This window comes from Lichenostomus cassidix, chromosome 7 (assembly GCF_008360975.1).
Source record: "Lichenostomus cassidix isolate B80296 chromosome 7, HeHo_3.0, whole genome shotgun sequence".
Lineage (NCBI taxonomy): Eukaryota > Metazoa > Chordata > Aves > Passeriformes > Meliphagidae > Lichenostomus > Lichenostomus cassidix.
Window position 1 is genome coordinate 11,122,855 of NC_139488.1, and position 25,179 is coordinate 11,148,033.

Below are 25,179 nucleotides of genomic sequence, written 5' to 3' on the forward strand. Positions count from 1 at the left end.
TTGCGGGATCTTGTTTTTATTTTTAGTTTGGTAGACAGTTTGTCACCATGCTATATTGCTTTCTCTGCAGAAACTTCTGCCTGCGTATCTCCAGTTAAATCATAGGTAGGTAAAGACAGTCAGAAGAGCCTGAGCTGACTTCTGCCTTGAGTTCCCTGCGGGGAGGGATTCACACTTTGAATTATGAAAGACAGGTAGAGTCTCCCTTTGCTCGTAAGAAGTTTGTTTAAACAAAGTTTACACCACCCTGATTTAGACTAATTAGTGGGACTGTTCTACTTGTGTGTGCCAAGGGCTATGTTTATGTGGCTCGGGTGCATACAGTGGTACTTGTCAGCACAAGCCAAAGGCAGGACAGGCTTAGCACTGGAACTGCAGCTGCCATTGAGCCATCTGGGCATTTCTATAGGAACTCCTGTAGAGTATTGTGAGATGGAAGTTTGAAAGTCTTGGGGAGAGTGGGTTGGTTCTGTACAACTTAGATACGCATCACTTCTTGCTGTCCACATTGTACACCTTACCTTACTCCCAGTAACAAAGAGCTGTGCCAGAAAGAAAGCAGTCTCAAAGCAACAAACAAACAAGCATGGTTGGTTGCTGTTGAGGCTTACTGATGGCATACAGACAAATGCACACGTGTACTCTCCACCTATGGAATTAAGGAAGGGTTGTGTCTTGTGCAGCCCCAGTATAGACACATTTAAGTGGACTAAGGAGTGTAAAGAGTCTTCTAGGGAAGTTAATATCTTGGCAAGATCATGATCTTAAAGTAGAAATCAAGTTTCTGGTACCCTGTCCCTCCTATCATGTTTTATGCAGGAGCTGTGTATCCTGCCTTGACCCAGTGCAAGCCACAGTCACTACAGTTGCTGAGCAGGCAGTAGCCTCAGCAGTTTTTCCTTCCTCAAGATGACCCTTTCTAGGGAGATGAATTTTTGGCAGGCTGTACAAGGAAAAGATTGGTTCACTGAGACAGTTCTGGAGGAAACCAGAGTGCAGGGGAGCCAACGGAAATTAGGGAGACTAACCAAAGGACAGGAACATTTCCAGGAAGGGCGAGAGAGAAAGAAATCAGAAGTGAAACTGATACTGTAAAAGGGGCGGTCCTTCCAACGAGTGAATGAGAAGAGACGCCATTATCTCTGTCACTGTATGTCACGGCATGCTGGCTCTTTGAGACTGCAACTGAAGTCTTGGTTCAGGTAAGACACAGAAGAAACAATGCAGGGAAAAGAGATGCTGAGACTTGGAATGATATGGAGACAAACATTTTGGACCTAAAAATGAATGAGTGCTTGTGGTGTTCCTCTGTGCCGCTCCCAGCCTTTGGATGACGGCAAAATTCCTGCCAGCGAAACAAGCCAGCCAGCTTTTCTGATCTGTTACTAGAGTGTGCCTTTTGGAAGGAATTTCTACACCTCATTCTATCAAAGGGTATGTTGTAATTTTGAGTTTGTAAAGATAGGTTGAAATCAATGAATGTCTGTTTAAATTGCAAAATTTTAATAAATTTTGGCTCTCTTAACTCTTCGTAATGCTACCTTGAGAGTCTTCTGAGAGTCTGGTAGCCATACTTGAGTGTTGTTCCTGTGTTTCCTGCTGTGTGGAAGATACTGGCGACTTGCATGCTAGGAACCTTTTCATTGAAGGTTGAGTTCTTTACTTTAAAGGAGTGAAGATGTAAAAAGTTACTTATTGTTCAAATTCTTCTCTACATGGGGAAGTATATTACATAATTTTAGAAAAATGTTTAGTTGGTGAGTTTCTGTATTTACTGAGTGCTACTACTGAATTTGGTACTCACAGTTGACTTTTTTTAATTTAAGAAATATCTTCCTGTTAAAAATAGGCTGGGGTGAGTTGGAGAGGGACTTCAGAGAAACGGGGTAAGTCACAGCAGATCTAGTGACACAGCAGGACAGTAGGACTGAGATATTTTAAATGAAAATATGTAATTGATTTGGCCACCTCTCAATGTCTTTTAATAAGGATTTGTGTATGAGAGCAAAAGTGCTGAGCTGTGCTTTATGCAAGAAAGCACTAGGTATGCTGCTTAGTGTGTTGCCTTAAAACAAAAGCAAACCCTGATTACTTTCGTGGCTTGTTTACCATTTTTTTCTCACAAGTTATGTAATATTCAGTTTTCTGAAAATGGCATTGTGAAGTAGGAATCTCCTGCTTTATTAGCATTTTATTCTGTGGTAACATCTTTCTGGGAAGTCAAGTGAGAATACTGTATCATACAAACGGTAGTACTTTTCTGGAACTTTAGAGACTGGCTGCCTCACTTTTCCCAAAGTTGTTCCAGCACTCCTCCAGCCTGTAAGTGTAAAAATGTACACTTGTAAGTGATGTAGAATTATTAGTATTATTCATTTTATTTGTTATATCAGTTGTGTCTTTAAGTTAGTAATCTGGGAGAAAAAGACAGTGTAAGTTAAATATTGTTTTAATTGTGCTCCCTGTAATTACAGACGGGCTTAAATGTAACATAAGTGGCACATTTGTTCTAACTGCAACAATTTGATGGGTTTGAAACTTACAGCCTTTGAGAAATAAAATGAAAATTCCCTTTACAAGAACAATCTGTATTTATAAGCAATATCCCTTGTATCTTAAATGAAAGGCATGATTTATGTGAGAAAGAAGATAACTTCAGAACTAGCTACCAAGAAAATACTATTCGTTCCTGTGTGGTTACAGAAATATAAAGTCAGGTAATCATTGACTCGTGAGGTTAAGCACACACAGATACTACTGGCTTATATGGGCTGAATGATATAGATTCTTGTCTGTTTAAAAGTTTTGTTTTAATTGATTTAAAGAAAACAGTATTTTGGGGCAGAACATGAATTGTCTTTGCTGTGTCACAACGCATTTTGCTGTTTTATCAGGTTTTTTTAAATGCAAAGATATAAGATTCAGTTATACATTCACCCTTGCTAACCAACAGAATACTGACCAAGGGAATGCCACAAAAAGCTGCTTTGCTATAGAGGGGTCCTTGGAGGAGAGCAGAGTACAATTATCTGCTAATTATTATTACCAGTTCATCAGCTGGGCTACCTTGGAGTATTGGTATTGAAACATTTCCATTAGCAGTAAGTAAAATGAGTTGTATAGTATTCCAGTAGTGTAGGAGTAGGAAGTTTTCTTTTGTCATTGTCGACTTTTTTGTCTCCCACTGACAGTGTCTCTGCATGAGACAAGAGACGTCCTCTGAATGCGTTTATATAGTTTCTCTTCAGAGATTCCCAGGTGTCTAAGAGAGAGAGAATAAAGTAGCAAATGGTTCTCTTACTAGAAGGAAGTGGAGACAAGTCCTTTAAGTGTCAGCTGTAGACAACCTGACCTAAGGCTGATTTGTCTCAAACGTTCTGAGTATTGCTACAGGAAAGGTGTGATCAGAGGAGAAATTCCTCTGGCGGTGGAGCAGCGCTGTGCTGAGTCAACTCCTTGCTCCGCCCTGAGACTCGGGCTCAGTCCCCTCAGCTGGGGAAGGGCTGGCTCTGCACACATGAACAGAACACAGACAAAGTCTAATTTGGATAATGGGCATGCACCAGGTGGACTATAGGAGGACATGGATTGGGTACACACCCCCTCCCTCCTTTTTTCCCCTCTCTTGTCTCTGTCTCTCTCCATCTCCAGACTATCCATGTGGCAGCACCAACACAGGATATAAGGAGTGGTGATATTCTTTGCTTTCTTCCCTTTCTTGGATTGCACAGCTATAATATTCTACCCCGTATTCCACTTTGAAGTTTGTTGTGGGAGGAGGGTGCTTGTGGAGATTGTTGTGGCTTGTGAGCCAACACCTTTGTATAGTGGTGTTGTGGCTTGTGAGACAGCACCTTTTGAGGAGTTCGTTGTGGGAGCTGTGAAATGTACTGTGCAAAATTAAGGGCTTGTTAGCCTCCACTCTTGTGGAAGTGTATTGTAGAAATTTAAGGGCATGTTAGCCAATACCTTTAGAGTAAATACTGGGCCATTTGCCACAGTTAAGACAGTGCAATCAAACAATGAAGAGTTCCTGACACATGCCCAGTGCCTTTGTTCAGCCCAACAAGAATTTATAACAAGCACTGACATGCCCATGGGTCATCACATCAGCAGAGGTGGGTGTCAGGGTGAGATAGCTGGAAGACTTCCACTTGGTATATTCTAACTTTCTCTTGTGCTCAAAATTTGAATCCATAAGCCAAGTTTAATATTTCTAAAGCTGATGGAGGAAGTGCAGGAGAAGGGAGGTGGTATTTCATGCTCAGCGAAACAAAGGTGGTTTGATAAGAATTCTTCTAGGCTTTTTAAAAGGGTTGACATGCTCTGTATTTGATTTCAATATTACAAATTAATTGAGAGCTGGGAACTGAGTTTTACTTGATGCAGATAAACCAAAACAGGAAGAGGTGCTTTGGGTATGCTGACTAGAAGCAGTATATAAAGAAAGGAGAAGCCAGATAGCTTAGAGTAGCTATACTCATGCGGACTCTTAGTTCTGTTATGATGCAAAACCTTTGTTATGGTGTAAAACTTGGCAATCTCATTTATTACATAGTCTCTATTTCACATTGGCAAGTGGCTGTTGCTCCCAAATGGTATCAAACCTCAAAAAACCCAAACCTAAACAAAACCAGCAGCAGCCTACCAGGACTGTACATCCTGTACATTGGTACTTCCCATTGTCTAGACATACCATAGGAAGCAAGAATGATCTATGACTTTCTCTGTTACTATTACTTAGTACAGAGGTTTTAATATTCTTTGTTAAGTCCAGAGAACCAAAAGAGCTAAGCATAAAAGCTATCAAGGCAAGACAGCCTCTCTCTATTGAAATACTTCTGATTGCCTGTATTTATTTTGGGCCATTCTATGTGATGTGATACCTCTTATATAAATCATGTTGTTGCGCTAGTCTTACTGACAAATGAAATCAACTGCTGTTTGTGTTTAGATCCAAATCCAGATGTGAAATGAGTGCAGACTTCCGCAAACTGCTTTTCGAAATTTCTGAGGCTTTGGTCACAGATGAACTTGCAGCTCTTAAGTTCCTCAGCCTGGACCATGTCCCCAGGAGGAAGCTGGAAGCCATCCAAGAGCCCAAGGCCTTCTTGGAAGTGCTGCAGGAGAAAGACTTGATTGGGGTGGGGAACCTGTTCTTCCTGAAGGAGCTGCTCTACCGGATCCATCGTATCGACCTCCTGACTGCCCACCTGCGCTCCAGCCGGGCAGAGATGGAGAGAGAGCTGCAGGTCCCAGGCAGGGCACAGGTGTCAGCTTACAGGTGAACACAGATGCATGCAAAATGCAACAGTTCAGTGTGAACTGTCTTTTCTGTCTGCACTGTTGTCTTATGAATATTCAAGCATAATTGTATTTATTACAGCATGAATTCCTGCCATTGTGAGTTTTATATTTTGCAGTTCAAATGCTTGATTGTGGTATTTACTTCTTACAGCTTTCTTGAAAGTCTCTCTATTATTTATTTTCAGGCAATTGCTATACAGAATTGCAGAGGACTTGACTGCAGAAGATGTCAGAAGTGTGAAGTTCCTGCTCCAAAAACAATTACCAAAGACCAAGCTCCAGGAAAACGCTGTATGAAAAGTTTTTTGCAAAGCTAGTTCAGAGTCCTGTAGTTCTTTTAAGAGAGGAAAGAGAAGGCAGTCTGCTTTCATGTAAATCTGGTTTGAAAGAATTGTATTGTTAGCTGACAGCTGCTGTGTGAAAGAACGGACCCTTATTTTTTCATTGTATCTTTGCCTATTTTGCTCTCCTGATTCTATTTTCTCTCCATCACCTATCTCCCTAATCTTTTCTTCTTGCAAAATCCTTCATGCTCTTCCTTTAATCTTTGCTTAGCATTTATAAAACATATGTCATTATAAGACGTGCTGTATCTAAGAAAAGTGATATTTGCGAAAAGAAAAAATGATGTTCTGGAGACAGAAAAGCAAGTTCTAATGTGAGTTCAACCACGAATTTTTGTGTGTCAATGGGTATATTTTTTTCTTTATTGTAATTTGGAGTAGCAGCATGTTGCTAACTTCCCCAAAAGGTATTAAGAGGTTGGGTGAGCTAGTTTAATAATTGTAAGTAATGAGCAGTGTTATAAAAATGCTTGGTATTATTAAGAACCTTTCTTAAAAGTCCTATTTGTATTGTAGCATGTAGAGGATAATTAGCAGATTTACCTCCAACTTGGTGGACAATGGAGCTTTAATAAACAAGATTAGTGCTGAACAGCTTTTCTGTAATAGAAAATGCAAAATGGCATAGCTAAAGGACTTAACAGCACTTCATCAGAACACAAAGGCACAACAGGATGTCATGTTTTCCTCATCAGTGCTTCATATTGCTGAAGCAAAGCAGGATAGCCTAATCATAGGCAATATTTAATCCTCTTGCTTTAATCTTAGTGATGATGTGTTTATTCAGTTGCATTGCATCTTGATCCTTGCTTTAATGAGGTTTGGGGAAAAGTAATTGGTCTTTGGCTAGACAGTCTCTGGCAATGAGGATGTTGTCTTCTGCCCTGTCCAGAGGTGCCTGATACTGCAGTTATTGAAGGTCACTGGATGAGTTTAGGTTATGTTTTTGTTCTACCAGTCAATTTTGCAGGTCTTTCTGGAAATGGAAACAAATGGGATAATTAAAGAAGATAACCTGACAGTGCTGAAAAGTATATTTCAGGCATTTAGAGCTGACATAAAGAAAAAAATTGATGCGTATGAAGAAAAAAAAAGAGGTAAATTTATTTAATCTGCTGTTTAAGAACAGAGCTGGGGTCTTTAGTGGTTTTTATAGCTCCATCCTTGGCAGCTTAGAAGCCCAGAGATAAGGCAGAGACCTTATGGTATCCTAGGATAGGCAGAATAGCTCTGGAGAACTCTGGTTTCTGAAGTTTTCTGCTACTTCATTATCCCATCATGGCTTCTTGTATCTATCCTTGAAATATGTTCTGTGTCTTGTAAATGGTCGTCTTCTCCCTTCTCTTTGCCTTAAATGCAATTTATCTGTTCAGGAAAAAGTGAAGTGCTGGTTTTGAACCAGCATAACTTTCAAGTCACTGTAAGAGACTGACAGTGACACTTGACTTGGGGAAACTTGTGTTGGGAGGTTGTCAGCATTATTTTCTGTTAGCCAGGCCGTTTGTTCGTAGTCAAAGCAAAGTCCTTAGAGACCAGGCACTTGGCTAAAGTGTAGCTTTCTGTAACCAGATGGGGAAATTTCAAGGACTTCAGTATATCTGAGCTGTTGCAGCTGAGGTGATGCCTTCCGGCACCACTGCTGAGTGTTTCTTTGAGAAACAGGATATCTCAGTCAATAACAACTTCCTTCTGGATGACTCGGGACGTGTGTTTCCTCAGACATATTTGTACAGCCCATGCAGTAGCCTGCAGAGCTACCAGCTAGTTTCCCCTGCATGTCCTTGTGCTCCTGTTCCCTGCTGGTGTGTCTCTAAAAGAGCAGAACATAATTGCCAAGGGTGGCTAGTGCAAGCAAGTCCTGTGTCGGGGGAATGGCTTTTAAGTAGTATTGTTATTATTTTGTCCTCTTTATAAGCAGAAAAAAAGCATGTTGTGTAGATCTGGTTGCCCTGATAATTAAATTTCATTTAAGCACAATTTTGCATCTTGTAAAATGGGTACTGTGACTTTGTTTCCTTGGTTAGAGTCATGGATTTGATGATTTCTTCATTGTTTTTCAGAAAGTTGTATTCAAACAAATGCTTTGAGGAGATCTTTCATTATGCTGGTATTTTGCACCCTTGGTGCATCCACCCACACAGTAAAGTTCTCTGGAGAAGAGACAGTAGCCTCAGAAGTAAATGGACCAGCATTTTGTACTATTGTACAAAAATGAGTCTCCTCTTTCACTTATGTATCCCATAGTGGAGATGCTTGTGAATGGCTTGTCTGGGATGACTACTCACATTCAACCTTTTACTATCTGTATCTTGCTACCAGTAAAAGAGCAGCGAAGCAATGGAGCATAGCCCTGCACAGCTTCTATCATAACCAGTAGTCCGTGAAACTGGAACTGTGCTTGGCCCAGCTCTACAAAATGATGGTGTCTCACTGGTGTGAAAACCCCTTTCACCTCACTCCTTATTTTGGGTTTTTGAGTGTTGAAATATGCACAGTGGAAGATTTATCCTTTTAGTCCTAAAATGTTTTGTTCATCTTCTCCTTCTTAGAAAATTGTTCTAGGGAAGAAGTCTGTTATCCTGTGCCTGTGTCTGCGCATCCAGTGGAACAAGGAGCAGAGGGAGGGGCAGCACAGCAGGTGAGAAATACCTCCAGATTCCCCTTAAAATATTTATCCATCTCCTGGGAGAGGGAGGATAAATTCATAACACTAAGCAGGTGGAACTGCCAGGATGGAGAGGTTCTGGCTCTGTATGTAGGCCTTGGAACAATTCCTATTTTCCAAACAAGACCAAGCCTTCTTTGTGGGGACCTGGTTGTCAGCAAACTTTTAAGCAAGAAATTAATGAATAGTTGAGTGAAGAAAACCAATCTTAACGATAATAGAGGCTGGGACATTAAAGTCCTGGCCAGGATACTATTGGACAGATGGGAAGGGAATAGCAGAACCCACTGCCTCACTGGAATTGTACCAGGATCCTCAGAGGGAATGGTGGGTGCAAGAACTTCTCCTATGCACTGCAAATTTGTGTTTCTGCATACTTTCTCCCATGTCAAAATCCTATCCTGACTGAAGAGAGAGAGGAGGAGGAGTTCAGGGAGACATTGCAGATTCCTCTCCTCTGTAGCTAGGTTGTATCCTTCGGCTTTTCCATTCTTATTTCTTGGCCTTTATGATATTTTTTGTCTTTGGATAATGATGGACCAGCAATCTGTATACAGTGTACTTCTCTTTTGAATGCTTGTCTCTGCTTTCCTACCTGCCTTTTTTTTTGTTTCTGCAGTGTAGGGAAATATATAAGATGAAAAATAACCCCCATGGTTACTGTTTGATTCTTAACAACCACATTTTTAAAAATCCGCGTAAGAATAGAGAGGGAACATTAAAAGATGGAGGTAAGTACTTTTTAAATCCAATTACTGGTTTATTTTTTTCTCTGATAATTCTCCAAAACAACTATCTGATCTTTGCTGTGAAGAAGAATCATGTCCATGGTACTCCTTGGCCTCCAGAGTAACTGGAGTGACAGTCACTGTAGAAATTGGAAATATGCTAATTCCAACAATTCACTGATGGTTTAAAGAAGGAACTACTTTTTGTTCTAGGGAAAAAGTATTATTTTAATTGGTTACATGTGCAACTAGTGAAAAAATTATTATTCCTTTTCACTTTTGGATTGTTTTTAATTCTTTGCTATCACAGAAGAATATTTTTAAGTCCTCAGATTCTCTTCAATGCTCAAATAAATCCTCTGTAATTTTCCTCTGTAATTTGTTTTCCTGCAAGTCACTTTTAAGATAAGCAAGAGTAAAAGAGTAAAATCAGATTCATGAAAGGACATGTCATGGATATTTTAACTGCATCCAGCCCATTTACAGGCTGCTTTCTTCCCAGCTACTTTCTGTCTGCCCACACAACAATTAGGCCACCATTTGCTGAAGCATCTTCATAGTATTTGTCACTATGTTACTCTGACTTGCTTCTTGCTGCATCGACCATTCTCACAGAAAGAGGGACCTACTTCATTTAAGAGTGGCAGAATTTGTCATTCCAAAGAGGTGGTACTTCTTTAACTTGCCAAGTGGTGTTCTTAGGCATCTGGGACTACTATGTAATGCACAGTTAAAGCTTGCTGTAACACAGTAAACTTCACTAATTTGCACCAGTACATCACATAATCTGAAACCTGTTTTTGTTTTAGATAGTGTGATACTTAACCCAGCTGTGTTTAAAAAACATAAAATGAGGCAAATTAGGCATTTGGGTTTTTCTAATAGGATTTGGCAGGCTAAGAGCCAGTCAGGTGAGTTTGTTGGTGGGATCTAAACATTTCTGCTAATATCTGATCTACCACACAGACACTGATGTTTCAGCATCTTCCTTGTCACTGTGTATGTTTAACAAGTTCCTTCTGATTTTTTTCCCCAGAGGCTGTGAAGAGGGTCTTTAACTGGCTTCAGTTTAAGACAGTTGAGTACATGAATCTAGAAGGAAAAGAAATACGTGATAAAGTTGAAGAATACAGCAAAAAAGATCATAGAAATATGGACTGTTTTGTTTGCTTCATTTTGTCCCATGGTGAAAAAGACAAAATACAAGGTGTTGATGATGAGTGTGTAAATATCGAAGATTTAGTCTCCTGCTTCACTGGAACTAATTGTCCTTCTCTGGCTGGCAAACCCAAGGTGTTTATCATCCAGGCTTGCCAAGGCTCTGCACATCATCCATCTGTTACAGTAGAAGCAGACTCTACTGGACATCTTGAGGCAGATGCTACTCCTTTGAGTTCCATTCCTGATAAGGCTGATATTCTGATTGGCATGTCTACAGTGGAGGACTATTTGTCCTTTCGCAGTCGTAAGACTGGCAGTATTTACATTCAGTCCCTCTGTAAGACGATGGAGTTGCTTTGCCCACAGTAAGTACTATTTTTAATTCTTGTACACTTGGGGTATTGCAGATGTGCATACTTAAGCATGCTATGCTAAAACAAGGTGTTTTGCCATTGTTCTATTAATGCTTTTCACCTGCAGGACAGTGGAGAACAATATTTATTTTGGAATTCGGCATTGTTAGTCTTCTACAGATGAGCCAAAGTATAAGTGACTTCCCCTGGTTTTCCTGTGACAAAACCAGGGTCGTAATGCTGCACCATTACACACAAAGAAGTGTGTGTATGTGTGTTTTTTAGCATTTTTTGACTGATCAATGATTTTTCTTCCAGTGACACCTGATGAATGACTACACAGAGAAAAAACACCAGTGTTCTGTAGTCATAATTTTCATTATTTCCTCCCACCCATCCCCTCATAAACATCATTTAGAAAATAGAATTTCCCTTCAGATATGACTTTCTCGTGATGTCCAGAAGAAGACATGGAGAATGTCTCTGTTTCATCTTAGTGACCTCTTCTGACTGTAACCAAAGCAATGCTACATGGAGGTTGATTTATTATCCCAAAACACACTGAATTCTGGAGTTATTCAATGGAATGTGTGATTCTAGTGGCAGCAGAGTGAGGGAAGATACCAGCCTTCCCTGAGATACCACTTCATTGGAGCAAACATAGATCACCTTCCTGGCCAAGCTGCAAGTACTATGTATTTCAATGTAACTTTTCTTCATTTTTGTTCTAGACGCGTGGATCTCGTAGCCATCCTGACAAAAGTGAACCAAGATCTGGCAGAAAAGGAATTTGATGGATCTAAGCAGATGCCAAAGATAACATCAACACTGCTGAGGCCATTGATCTTTGAAATTCCACAATGAACAGTGGAAAAACAAGAATACACTCAGTTTGGGATGACATCTGGAATGAGCTTCGACAGGGAAGAGAATTTACATGAGAAATTATCTGGATCTATGTAGTTAGCCCCAGTCCTTTAAGGAGCCATGGGACCTAAATTTTCCAACTGGCATATTGTTATAAATGAAGTCATGGAGTTGGCTTTCGTAAAGGGTTATGTGGTTTTTGTTACGGTTATTTGTTAATATGTTATGTCTAATTTTTAAGTGTTATGGTTAAGACAGAGGAGAGCTGGACAAGCAGCTAACCCATCAGAAGAAGACAGAGCCAATCAGAGTACCTGAAGGAGAAGGGGTTAGGGGGGTTATAAAAACTGTATCCCCTAGCCCGAGGGTGTGCCTCTGGCTATCCCCATCGGTGGCTAAGCACCCAGCGCTGCACTTCGCTTTGTGTAACGGCAGACAGCCATTCTAAGCCTCTTGTCGTTGTTTGTACTCTGAAAAGGAGTGAATAAACTCGTTCAAAATTTAAGTAGTGAGAGGACGTTTCTCACACGTATTGAAACAGTCTTCTGACACCTGGATCTGTAGCAGTCTGGTGAGGCTGTGGAAAACTACAGATCATCTGCCTTTTTCTCCTGCAGAAGCAGTGGAGTATGTACAGTCTGGGTTTCAAGTGAGAAAGCACTTTCAAGTAGTATTGTACGAGTTACTGGAAATGTCAATGAAATTCCGTTTGTGTCTGAGTTGTTTTAAGTCCCTGAGAGTTGAAAAACAGATTTGGAATGCTGAGTCCATTCCCAGGCAGCATGTGTAAGGTTGTCACTGCCTTACCCAGAGGTGAATCTTTATCTGTCTTTGGAAGCAATAATTGTTCATGAAAATAACATCCTGCTCCAGAAGGACCAAATCCCCATGATTATGTTAGTTTGATTCTTTTGACTCCAAATAGTCAGTTTGTTTTAGGTTAATAATTTACTTGGATAAGCAGCCCTGCTATATAAGTTTTTCAATAATACAGGTTCTCATTTTGTTATTTCTCAGAGCTCTCAGGGCACCGTGTGTCATGAATGGCTGAGGAATACTGGAAGGAAGCTCTGTAATCTTGCTCCTGGTATAATAAAGTCTCTTGGTTTTTATATCACCTCAGTTTGCAGTGTGTTCCTCTCTTGGATGAGCTTTCTGAGGGACAGTCAGCATGCCAAACACTTTTGCCTCAGCAGAAGTAATTTTGCTCTTGTGGGAGTGTTTGTTGGCAGCCGCCCTGAGGGGTAGCAGATTGATATCCCTTCAACAGCAGCTGGAAAGACGGTAGGAAAGAGTAAGTTCAGCACTGTCATGATAATGGCAACTGGTACCAGTAGGGCCATTCAGTAATTTCTTCCTCTGTGAGAAACTTGCTGGAAGGTGGCAGCTGCTCCAGCAGTGAAGTTGTGAATCTATAGCATTTGTGTTTCTCATACTTGTGTGTCAGAGTTCAATGCTCTCAGACCAAATTCTTTCAGCTATTCTACGTGAGGAGGAGTTGGATATCGAATTTACTTATCTGGTGTATATGGCTGGTGGCTGTTAGGGGCCGAACGCCCGGAGGGAGTGTGCTGCCTTTCTGGCAGCAGCCCAGAAGGCTCGCAAGGAGGAAGGCGAATCAGCGGTGTCATGTTAGCTTCCTTCCCTTTGTATTGAAAGGGCAGTGGTTTGTGAGTGCCTGGGAAGCAGCGAGGGGCGACTGCAGGAGAAGCCCGGGCAGAGGGAGACCTTTGGATTCGTTCTGCCAGGTTCGGTTAGTGCTTCGGTAGCGTGAGCAGATAAAGCCCAGAACACCCAGTTTCTGACGGAACTTTCGGCATGTTTCGCTCCAGAGGTCTAAATCAAGACCCGCCCCGGCCCGTGTCTAGCCCTGCCTCCTGCCCGCCCCGATGGCGTGACTTGGGCGCGGCACAGCCGCGCTGCCTCCGTGAATTGGGCGCAGCACAGCCATGCTGCTGATTGTGGCGCCGCTGGTCTCGTCGCTGGTCGCCTGCACGGTGGCGGCGGTGACCTTGACAGTGGTGCTGATGGATCAGCGCAAGGAGCCAGCGGGGTCCCGCAAGGAGACGGCGGGGTCCCGCAAGGAGACGGCGGGGTCCCGCAAGAAGCCGGCGAGGTCCCGCAAGGAGTCGTACGGGGCCCAGCTGGCGGCGCTGAAGTTCCTCTGCTGGGACCTCATCCCCAGCGAGAGGCTGGAAGCCGTTCGGAGCCCGCACGACTTGTTCGAAGCGCTGGTGGAGGTGGGCATGCTGGAGGCGGTGAACCTGGCCTTCCTCCGGGAGCTGCTCGGGCGGATCGACCCCCTGGATGCCCCCCTGCGCTCCTCCCGGGAGCGGGTGGAGAGGGAGCTGCGAGCGCCGGGCGGGGCGCGGGTGCCGCTCTCCAGGTGAGTGCGGGCTGGGCTGGGCTGGGCTGGGCTGGGCTGGATCGGGCCGCTGCGGGAGCGGCTGGGCGCCTCTTTCCGTGCGGGACAGTGTCACCTCCCTGAACAGCGGGCTGAGGGCTTCCGGGAAAGAGCGGGCGGCGGGGCTGTGCTCACAGCTCCGCAGAGCTTCGGCGTAGCTTTCGCTTTCGGAGAGCTCAGATCTGTTTAATGGCAGCTGAGAAGGGTTTGGCTTCAGGCTGTCCTAGGACTTGTGCCCTCCCATCTAAAACGGAAAAAAGGGAATATGTGCTGGGGGAGCAGTAGGCGCGAGGGGCAGTGCAATAGTACAGAGTTAAATTGTGCTTGGAAACAACATTAAACACTGCCTTTCACTTCTTTCTTTAGAGACTTGCTCTATCGGCTGTTTGAAGATACCACCGAATATGAGCTGATGATTTTCCTGTTACTTTTAGTCAAAGAATTACCAAAAATCAAGCTAACCCCTGAGACTGTAAGTATCTCTTTAATACTTTTAAAAAGGATTAATATAATCCATAGAGGCAATTGGATTGCTCATGGGGGAATGAGTGTCACTGTTCTTTATGGTGTCACTCTACTTTATGGTGTCACTCTTAGGTGAAAACACCACAAGGCAAAGGGTGCCCCTGGGTGCATATAGGACTTGTCTGTGCTGGTGTTGGGCACAGCTTTTGCAGCAGTGTCACAGCCAGCTGTGCCAGGAGTGTCAGGCACCAAGGCCATCACATCCAAGCACTGCACGAGGCTCAGGGCACTCAGTGGCTTTAATCAACAAAAGACTGATGAACACATTCACTCATCTTGCCCAACAGACTTAATTTTTTTTTTAGCTTCTTTCTTAGCCATTATCAAATATAGAAAGTCATCCTCTGTGGGTATTATTGTACGATTTTATTATTTTATTTTTAAATGCAGAAAATACAGGTCTAAGTGGCAGATCCTTCTCAAGACCAGTGAGCTTGGAATTTACAAGCAGCCTTGCAGGAGATCCAGTGCTTTTATGCCATCCTAGCCTGCAGTTCTGACTGCTGGGTACTTTGTGCTGTGTATTTTTTTGTCCTTGGATAATGATGGACCAGCAATCTGTATACAGTGTACTTCTCTTTTGAATGCTTGTCTCTGCTTTCCTACCTGCCTTTTTTTTTGTTTCTGCAGTGTAGGGAAATATATAAGATGAAAAATAACCCCCATGGTTACTGTTTGATTCTTAACAACCACATTTTTAAAAATCCGCGTAAGAATAGAGAGGGAACATTAAAAGATGGAGGTAAGTACTTTTTAAATCCAATTACTGGTTTATTTTTTTCTCTGATAATTCTCCAAAACAACTATCTGATCTTTGCTGTGAAGAAGAATCATGTCCATGGTACTCCTTGGCCTCCAGAGTAACTGGAGTGACAGTCACTGTAGAAATTGGAAATATGCTAATTCCAATGAAGGCTTTCCAGAAGGCTTTCACTTAAGGAAAGAACTACTTTTTGTTCTAGGGAAAAAGCATTGTTTTAATTGGTTACATGTGCGACTAGTGAAAAAGTTATTATTACTTTTCAATTTTGGATTGTTTTTAATTCTTCGCTATCCCAGCAGAATATTTTTAAGTCCTCAGATTCTCTTCAATGCTCAAATAAATCCTGTGTAATTTTCCTTAAAGCCTGTCTTCCTGCAAGTCACTTTTAAGAGAAACAAGAGTAAAAGAGTAAAATCAGATTCATGAAAGGACATGTCATGGATATTTTAACTGCATCCAGCCCATTTACAGGCTGCTTTCTTCCCAGCTACTTTCTCTCTGCCCACACAGCAATTAGGCCACCATTTGCTGAGGCATCTTCATAGTATTTGTCACTATGTTACTCTGACTTGCTTCTTGCTGCATCGACCATTCTCACAGAAAGAGGGACCTACTTCATTTAAGAGTGGCAGAATTTGTCATTCCAAAGAGGTGGTACTTCTTTAACTTGCCAAGTGGTGTTCTTAGGCATCTGAGACTACTATGTAATGCACAGTTAAAGCTTGCTGTAACACAGTAAACTTCACTAATTTGCACCAGTACATCACATAATCTGAAACCTGTTTTTGTATTAGATAGCAAGATTCTTAACCCAGCTGTGTTTAAAAAACATAAAATGAGGCAAATTAGGCATTTGGGTTTTTCTAATAGGATTTGGCAGGCTAAGAGCCAGTCAGGTGAGTTTGTTGGTGGGATCTAAACATTTCTGCTAATATCTGATCTACCACACAGACACTGATGTTTCAGCATCTTCCTTGTCACTGTGTATGTTTAACAAGTTCCTTCTGATTTTTTTCCCCAGAGGCTGTGAAGAGGGTCTTTAACTGGCTTCAGTTTAAGACAGTTGAGTGCATGAATCTAGAAGGAAAAGAAATACGTGATAAAGTTAAAGAATACAGCAAAAAAGATCATAGAAATATGGACTGTTTTGTTTGCTTCATTTTGTCCCATGGTGGAAAAGACAAAATACAAGGTGTTGATGATGAGTGTGTAAATATCGAAGATTTAGTCTCCTGCTTCACTGGAACTAATTGTCCTTCTCTGGCTGGCAAACCCAAGGTGTTTATCATCCAGGCTTGCCAAGGCTCTGCACATCATCCATCTGTTACAGTAGAAGCAGACTCTACTGGACATCTTGAGGCAGATGCTACTCCTTTGAGTTCCATTCCTGATAAGGCTGATATTCTGATTGGCATGTCTACAGTGGAGGACTATGTGTCCTTCCGCATTCCTGAGACTGGCAGTATTTACATTCAGTCCCTCTGTAAGATGATGGAGTTGCTTTGCCCACAGTAAGTACTATTTTTAATTCTTGTACACTTGGGGTATTGCAGGTGTGCTAAAACAAGGTGTTTTGCGTTTGTTCTATTAAAGCTTTTCACCTGCAGGACAGTAGAGAACAATATTTATTTTGGAATTGGGCATTGTTAGTCTTCTACAGATGAGCCAAAGTATAAGTGACTTCCCCTGGTTTTCCTGTGACAAAACCAGGGTCGTAATGCTGCACCATTACACACAAACAAGTGTGTGTATGTGTGTTTTTTAGCATTTTTTGACTGATCAATGATTTTTCTTCCAGTGACACCTGATGAATGACTACACAGACAAAAAACACCAGTGTTCTGTAGTCATAATTTTCATTGTTTCCTCCCACCCATCCCCTCATAAACATCATTTAGAAAATAGAATTTCCCTTCAGATATGACTTTCTCGTGATGTCCAGAAGAAGACCTAGAGAATGTATAGGTTTGTCTCTGTTTCATCTTAGTGACCTCTTCTGACTGTAACCAAAGCAATGCTACATGGAGGTTGATTTATTATCCCAAAACACACTGAATTCTGGGGTTATTCAATGGAATGTGCAATTTCAGTGGCAACAGAGTGAGGGAAGATACCAGCCTTCCCTGGGATACCACTTTATTGGAGCAAACATAGATCACCTTCCTGGCCAAGCTGCAAGTACTATGTATTTCAATGTAACTTTTCTTCATTTTTGTTCCAGCCGCGTGGATCTCGTAGCCATCCTGACAAAAGTGAACCGAGTTGTGGCAGAAGAAGAATTTGATGGATCTAAGCAGATGCCAAAGATAACATCAACACTGCGGAGGCAACTGATCTTTGAAATTCCACAATGAACAGTGGAAAAACAAGAATACACTTAGTTTGGGATGACATCTGGAATGAGCTTTGACAGGGAAGAGAATTTACATGAGAAATTATCTGGATCTGTGTTGAGGAATTCTTGCAAAAGGAAGGACATTTTGATGTGCACAACCCCTCCTTTCAGACAGCTGAGTGAAGGTCAGCATAAGCTTGAAGCTTAGCTTGCGAAAGTTTTCATAAGAATGTAATCGATTTTAGAATATGAAACAGGGTGTGTTAACCGCAAGGAGTTAATATATAAGGATCATGCAATAAGGCTTGTAACCGATGATATGCGCTTGATATGCAGACTGTAAGCAATCAGGTAAAAGCTGAAGACGCGAGCTTGCAATGCTGAGATATAAACATAAGCGATGACAATAACAAATTGGAGTCACTTGTTCATATTGATCTGTGTGGGATGTCCCATTATTGAAGCCCCGCAGATCTATGTAGTTAGCCCCAGTCCATTAAGGAGCCATGGGACCTAAATTTTCCAACTGCCCTATTGAATCAGTCTTCTGACACCTGGATCTGTAGCAGTCTGGTGAGGCTGTGGAAAACTACAGATCATCTGCCTTTTTCTCCTGCAGAAGCAGTGGAGTATGTACAGTCTGGGTTTCAAGTGAGAAAGCACTTTCAAGTAGTATTGTACCAGTTATTGGAAATGTCAGTGAAGTTCCATTTGTGTCTGAATTGTTTTAAGTCCCTGAGAGTTGAAAAAACAGATTTGGAATGCTGAGTCCATTCCCAGGCAGCATGTGTAAGGTTGTCACTGCCTTACCCAGAGGTGAATCTTTATCTGTCTTTGGAAGCAATAATTGTTCATGAAAATAACATCCTGCTCCAGAAGGACCAAATCCCCATGATTATGTTAGTTTGATTCTTTTGACTCCAAATAGTCAGTTTGTTTTAGGTTAATAATTTACTTGGATAAGCAGCCCTGCTATATAAGTTTTTCAATAATACAGGTTCTCATTTTGTTATTTCTCAGAGCTCTCAGGGCACCGTGTGTCACGAATGGCTGAGGAACACTGGAAGGAAGCTCTGTAATCTTGCTCTTGGTATAATAAAGTCTCTTGGTTTTTATATCACCTCGGTTTACAGTGTGTTTCTCTCTTGGGTGAGGTTTCTGAGGGACAGTCATCATGCCAAACACTTCAGCCTCAGCAGAAGTAATTTTGCTCTTGTGGGAGTGTTTGTTGGCAGCCGCCCTGAGGGGTAGCAGATTGATATCCCTTCAACAGCAGCTGGAAAGACGGTAGGAAAGAGTAAGTTCAGCACTGTCATGATAATGGCAACTGGTGCCAGTAGGGCCATTCAGTAATTTCTTCCTCTGTGAGAAGCTTGCTGGAAGGTGGCAGCTGCTCCAGCAGTGAAGTTGTGAATCTATAGCATTTGTGTTTCTCATACTTGTGTGTCAGAGTTCAATGCTCTCAGACCAAATTCTTTCAGCTATTCTACGTGAGGAGGAGTTGGATATCGAATTTACTTATCTGGTGTATATGGCTGGTGGCTGTTAGGGGCCGAACGCCCGGAGGGAGTGTGCTGCCTTTCTGGCAGCAGCCCAGAAGGCTCGCAAGGAGGAAGGCGAATCAGCGGTGTCATGTTAGCTTCCTTCCCTTTGTATTGAAAGGGCAGTGGTTTGTGAGTGCCTGGGAAGCAGCGAGGGGCGACTGCAGGAGAAGCCCGGGCAGAGGGAGACCTTTGGATTCGTTCTACCAGGTTCGGTTAGTGCTTCGGTAGTGTGAGCAGATAAAGCCCAGAACACCCAGTTTCTGACGGAACTCTCGGCATGTTTCGCTCCGGACGTCTAAATCAAGAGGGAAGCAGCGGCCCGTGTCTAGCCCTGCCTCCTGCCCGCCCCGATGGCGATGGGATCCGCCCTCCGTGACTCGGGCGCGGCACAGCTATGGAGTTGCCCCGGTGGCCGCTGCTGGCGGTCAGCGAGGAGCTGGACGGGGCCGAGCTGGCGGCGCTGAAGTTCCTCTGCCGCGACCACGTCCCCAGCAGGAGGCTGGAAGCCGTTCGGAGCCCGCACGACTTGTTCGAAGCGCTGGTGGAGGTGGGCATGCTGGAGGCGGTGAACCTGGCCTTCCTCCGGGAGCTGCTCTACTACATCGGGCGGATCGACCTCCTGGTTGCTCACCTGCGCTCCAGCCGGAAGCAGGTGGAGAGGGAGCTGCGAGCGCCGGGCGGGGCGCGGGTGGCGCGCCTCAGGTGAGTGCGGGCTGGGCTGGGCTGGGCTGGGCTGGGCTGGGCTGGGCTGGATCGGGCCGCTGCGGGAGCGGCTGGGCGCCTCTTTCCGTGCGGGACAGTGTCACCTCCCTGAACAGCGGGCTGAGGGCTTCCGGGAAAGAGCGGGCGGCGGGGCTGTGCTCACAGCTCCGCAGAGCTTCGGCGTGGCTTTCCCTTTCGGAGAGCTCAGATCTGTTTAATGGCAGCTGAGAAGGGTTTGGCTTCAGGCTGTCCTGGGACTTGTGCCCTCCCATCTAAAACGGAAAAAAGGGAATATGTGCTGGGGGAGCAGTAGGCGCGAGGGGCAGTGCAATAGTACAGAGTTAAATTGTGCTTGGAAACAACATTAAACACTGCCTTTCACTTCTTTCTTTAAGATACTTGCTCTATCGGCTGTTTGAAGATACCACCGAATATGAGCTGATGTCTTTCAAGTTACTTTTAGTCAAAGAATTACCAAAAAGCAAGCTAACCCCTGAGACTGTAAGTATCTCTATGATAAAATGATTAATGTAATCCATAGACGCAATTGGATTGCTCATGGGGGAATGAGTGTCACTGTTCTTTATGGTGTCACTCTTAGGTGAAAACACCACAAGGCAAAGGGTGCCCCTGGGTGCATATAGGACTTGTCTGTGCTGGTGTTGGGCACAGCTTTTGCAGCAGTGTCACAGCCAGCTGTGCCAGGAGTGTCAGGCACCAAGGCCATCACATCCAAGCACTGCACGGGGCTCAGGGCACTCAGTGGCTTTAATCAACAAAAGACTGATGAACACATTCATTCATCTTGCCCAACAGACTTTTTTTTTTTTTTGCTTCTTTCTCAGCCATTATCAAATATAGAAAGTCATCCTCTATGGGTATTATTTTATTATTATAAGCAGAAAATATGCAGCAGATCCTTCTCAAGGCTAAGGCCAGCGAGCTTGGAATTTACAAGCAGCCTTGCAGGAGATCCAGTGCTTTTATGCCATCCTAGCCTGCAGTTCTGACTGTTGAGTACTTTGTGCTGTCTGATGAAAGTTTTGAGGATTTTCCTTCGTTTCTTATAGGGGAGATTGTGATAGCTGTTCTGGTGAATTCTTGGAGTGACCACTGTGCTCTGCCACTCACTGCTTGACAAGTTTCTGTCCCTTGGGTCCGCTTTTGCCTCAGAGCAATCTCTACACCATCTTGTGATGATACACCCTTTTTACCATTGCTTAAGATGGTCACTTCAGTGGTTCTTGTGTTTCAGTTAAGCACACAAGATAGCCACTAAAAGCTGTAAGAAAGCAATCATTAAAACTGCTGTTACATATTCCTGTATTACCACCATTAGATCTCCTGAGTTAGACCTTAATTAGATCTTGGCACCTCTGAGCTACAGAAGGGAAATGAGTATGTTTTGAGATGTTTGTACTTAACAATACTTGTAGTTTTTGTTGAGCTAGGACTGACTTTGTGGGTCACATGTGCAGTGAATACATTAAAGCTTAGGTACATATGCTGCAGCTTCACTCCCAGTGGCAGCACAGATGTGCCCTAAGTACAAACTGCCTTTCTGATTATCCAGACAATGCTTGACATTTTCACTGAGATGGAGAAGAAGGGCCTTCTGGGAAAAGACAACCTAAGTATGCTGAAGAGTCTCTGTGAAAAGATTAACATCAGCCTGTGGAACAGAATTGAAGATGGATTAAACCTATTTGGTAAGACAGAACAAAATGGCCTTTTCCCCATAGTTAATTCTTGAAGTGATGTATAGATATTGTACAGGACTAACAATGAATGCTCTGCAGGTCAAGAAGAGATGCTCATCACAGAGGAAGAGAGGGGCAGCTCTGGAGGCCCTGTGGGGCATCTGGTGTCATCTGTAGCATCTGATCCTCCTGGCAGTTTTAATCACTCTTCCCATGTAAGTTAGTTTATTTCTTAGAAACATCTTCATTTTGTCTTAGAGGAGCGCACCCGTCCATGAAGTGAACAGTCAATCTAAGACCAACTCTTAAAAGCACTGTCTAGAAGACGAAAAACACACAACTCTGCATCCTTTATTCTGAAGCTGTGTCACAGGCACAGCTGCTGCAGTGTTGTACTTTCAGAAATGTCTGCAAGGGTAGCAAGGTAGGCTGAGTTTATCATACCAGGAAAGGGGCAGTTAGCAGCTGGTTTGGCACGGAGATGCAGGTGAACAGAGCAGCCTGTGTGAGCTGAGCCTGACTTTAATTGTCCAGCAGGGTGCTGTCCTGCACAGACTGCCAAAGGCAGTGGGGCAGGGAGGGCACTGCCAGGTCCTGGGAGCAAAGCTGTTCAGGGAGAGCTGCCAGGAGAGGAGGCCAGCTGGTTCTGTACCCTGCTGTGCCATTCCAGCGGCTGAGGAGCACCTGGAGGAGAGTGCAGGAGTTTCACCAGGAGTCTTTTTTTTCAGCAGCTTGAAGCTTACAAAATGACCAGCCGACCCTGTGGAGTGTGCCTGATCCTGAATAATCACAATTTTGCAAAAGCTAGGGAAGAAATGCCAGAACACAAATACATGAAGGATCGGAATGGCACAGACGTGGATGCAGGTACAGTGAAAGTTAAAGATAAGTTTAAAGTTTAAGTTTTAAAGATAAGAATCTTTAAAAATAGAAACCTTGTTTCTCTTTCTATACTAAAAGTTTGAATTTCAGTCTTCCCTTTTGAGGATACTTCAGTTGTAGTAGCTCAGTCAGCTCTGTTTGCTGTGCTGACAAGCCCTAATCAACTCAAGTTTTTACTGCCTGACACTGAACAATTCACTAGCATTTTGCAGTTTTAGTGCAACCATAAGCAGCAACCTGAGCCAGGACTTTACAACCTAGGCTAGCTTTGCATCAGCCTTATGCATACTAATTTTAAAATATGCAGAATTGGAAACATCTGCTGCTGAACCAGACCTGAACATTAATTAACATCCAACTTAAAAAAGGTGAGGAGTATGTTAGCACTCAGGGGCCCTGATTTAGCAGGCTGTTCTGCAGCAGCAGAGCTCATGGTGGATCCTAGGGTCTCTGAGATCAGTGTATTTGTACTATCTGCACCAAGAGATAAAATCCATCAATGGGCCTTCCCTCACTGAACTGAACTCCACCTTTAGCTGAAGTCAGAGCACAAGATTTCTCCTCCCGTGACATGGGTACCCAAATGGGTAGTGCTCTCCTCTTGGGTAAAGCAGCTGCACTACTCAACACCTTTTGAGTCCCTTTGAGAGATGAAGGGACTTGCTGTAAAGTGGGTGGGGAAAAGAGATAGTTTCTTAATAGTTCCGCATGCTTTCCAGACAGAGGCAAGATAGCAAGAAAGCCTTTTGATGACAGTTAAGGGAACTTAGTAGAGATATGATTAGTAATTAAACCACTAGAGTATTTTCAGACCAGGAGTGTAACTACCTGGGTGTAGTCATGTAGCAGATGATCAATTATGTCTAGAAATACAATTTGCAATTGCAGAGTCCACCTTTCGTGTAATGAAATGTCTCCAATTTCCCTTCTATTTGCTTTCCAGCGGCTCTAAGGAATGTCTTTAGCAAGCTTCATTTTAGAGTAGAAGAATATAGAGACCTCACTGCAGAAAAAATCCGTAATACTGTGGACATCTTCCAGCGTGAAGACCATGGGGACAAGGACTGTTTTGTTTGCTGTATCCTGTCTCATGGGAAAAAAGGCATTATATATGGTGTTGATGGGCAGGAAGTACCTATCCGGGAACTGACCACTTCTTTCACTGTGCAGAATTGCAGCTCACTTGCTGGAAAACCAAAGGTCTTTTTTATTCAGGCCTGCCAAGGTGATGCTTTCCATAAAGGTGTGACCATTGAAACAGATTCTGGAGAGCAAGATGCTTCTGTAGAGCAAACTGCGAGGTTTCAGCTTGACTGCATCCCTGAAGAGCCAGACTTCCTCCTGGGCATGGCGACCTTGCAGGATTACGTTTCCTACAGAAGTCCCAGGGAGGGGACCTGGTACATACAGGCACTGTGCCAGCACTTGGAGTACAGCTGTCCCCGGTACCTATGTTTCCATAAGATTATTTTTGGCAACACCTGAATTTTCCTCCTTGGATTACAGGAATTTGATTTAGATGCAGAGGGAGATGATATGCAGTGGGAATGCTCGCTCAGAGTGAAAACAGTAATGTAGGACAGAGAAACACCATGCAGAATGTTCAGTGCAACTTAGGGAACTGCTCTGAAGCATATTAAAAACAGGAGCTGTTAGCACTGGTATATATTGAGATATATGACTGAGATATAAATATATATATATTCTATTTCTATGTTGTTATTTTGCTGATGTTAACTGCCTCTAATACAAACTGTACTCATGTCTTTGCAGAGGGGAAGATGTTCTCACCATCCTGACAGCGGTAAATCAAGAAGTGAGCAGAAAAACTTGTGAGCGGGATGCGACAAAGCAGATGCCACAGCCCATTGTCACACTGAGGAAGAGGCTTCTCTTTCCTGTCAACTAAATATGAGGGAACTGCATGGCTGAGAGCTGCAGCAGCCTGGAGTTGGCTGGTTTCAGCTCAGAATTTGGTCAAACGCAACAGACTTTCAGTGTCTACTCTTACCAAAAGAGCAGATATTTTTGATTGCAAATACAACTGAGGAGAAAAAGCCTTAAGAAATTTGTATTATTGTGACAGTGTAACACTTTTAATATAAAAAGTGTAACACTTTTTTACTTGAGAGCATTGTCGCTGTTGAGATGGATGCGACACACACCACACCAAGTCCAGGCAAAAAAATGTCTTTAATACCACAAAGCCTCTTTTATATAATTTCTTGGCATTCTGCTACGTGTTCATTGGCTGCTAAGTTACTACATTACAAATTATTGGTTACCTACAACTAGCACACGTTCTTGAAGAAAAACAGCCTCCCTCAAGCAGCTGTGCATCCTCCTTCTGTTGTTTTGGTTTCTTGCTTCTGTTGATGCTAAAATTCTCATGGGTACAAACTGATTGTGTCAAGGTTGATGCGAGGTTGATCCTCTGTGAGGCTTTCAGACCAGCCGGCAGTTCCCACAGAGTATCTCTGAGCTGGTCTCTGATTTATCTCCAATTTATTTAGCTGATCTCTCTCTGTGGCTGTCTAAAATACACTCAGTGCACTACATTGCTATTGCTTTCTTAAGGTATCTTTATGAGGCAACTTTTAGAAGGCAACCATTATAAAGCCTTGTGTACTTTATGCCTAACTTTTGCAAAATAAAGGGGGGAGTTTTGTGACTTTTATAGGATATAATCGGCTCACATCAGTGTGTTTTTTTACTTGTCCCATCACTTAAAATCTTTCATTCTTAGTGGCTTGGTACACCTCAAGATAAAGTCAAGCATTTGTCATCCAGCAGTGTCTGTGACATGGGTTTCAGAGCATCCTGTACATAGAGCAGTCTTGAAAGTAAAAATCAGTTGCTCTGGTACAGCTTCATGTTTGAAGATGTCCAGTTATCCTGT

General features: G+C 43.0%; 3 protein-coding genes across 4 annotated transcripts; all 3 read left to right on the forward strand.

The window, feature by feature from the left end:
• Positions 1–574: 574 nt before the first annotated feature.
• LOC146434525 (caspase-8-like) lies at positions 575–12,542 on the forward strand. The gene is made up of 8 exons (XM_085066161.1): positions 575–1,202; positions 4,955–5,284; positions 5,493–5,598; positions 6,610–6,748; positions 8,201–8,289; positions 8,936–9,047; positions 10,081–10,570; positions 11,290–12,542. Exons 1-8 carry the CDS (start codon positions 1,153–1,155, stop codon positions 11,420–11,422), a joined length of 1,449 nt encoding a protein of 482 aa, XP_084922287.1. The 5' UTR covers positions 575–1,152; the 3' UTR covers positions 11,423–12,542.
• An 808-nt stretch (positions 12,543–13,350) lies between these two features.
• LOC146434526 (caspase-8-like) lies at positions 13,351–18,572 on the forward strand. The gene is made up of 5 exons (XM_085066167.1): positions 13,351–13,811; positions 14,196–14,301; positions 14,985–15,096; positions 16,139–16,628; positions 17,339–18,572. The coding sequence occupies exons 1-5, from the start codon at positions 13,375–13,377 to the stop codon at positions 17,469–17,471; spliced, it is 1,278 nt and encodes a 425-aa protein (XP_084922293.1). The 5' UTR covers positions 13,351–13,374; the 3' UTR covers positions 17,472–18,572.
• A 746-nt stretch (positions 18,573–19,318) lies between these two features.
• LOC146434527 (caspase-8-like) lies at positions 19,319–24,967 on the forward strand. 2 transcript variants are annotated; one of them, XM_085066164.1, is made up of 7 exons: positions 19,319–19,698; positions 20,094–20,199; positions 21,272–21,407; positions 21,498–21,613; positions 22,130–22,265; positions 23,224–23,725; positions 24,054–24,967. In XM_085066164.1, exons 1-7 carry the CDS (start codon positions 19,391–19,393, stop codon positions 24,187–24,189), a joined length of 1,440 nt encoding a protein of 479 aa, XP_084922290.1. In that variant the 5' UTR covers positions 19,319–19,390; the 3' UTR covers positions 24,190–24,967. The 2 variants fall into 2 exon arrangements, with proteins under 2 accessions (XP_084922290.1, XP_084922289.1); XM_085066163.1 differs by having other exon boundaries at positions 19,320–19,698; positions 22,127–22,265.
• Positions 24,968–25,179: the final 212 nt, after the last annotated feature.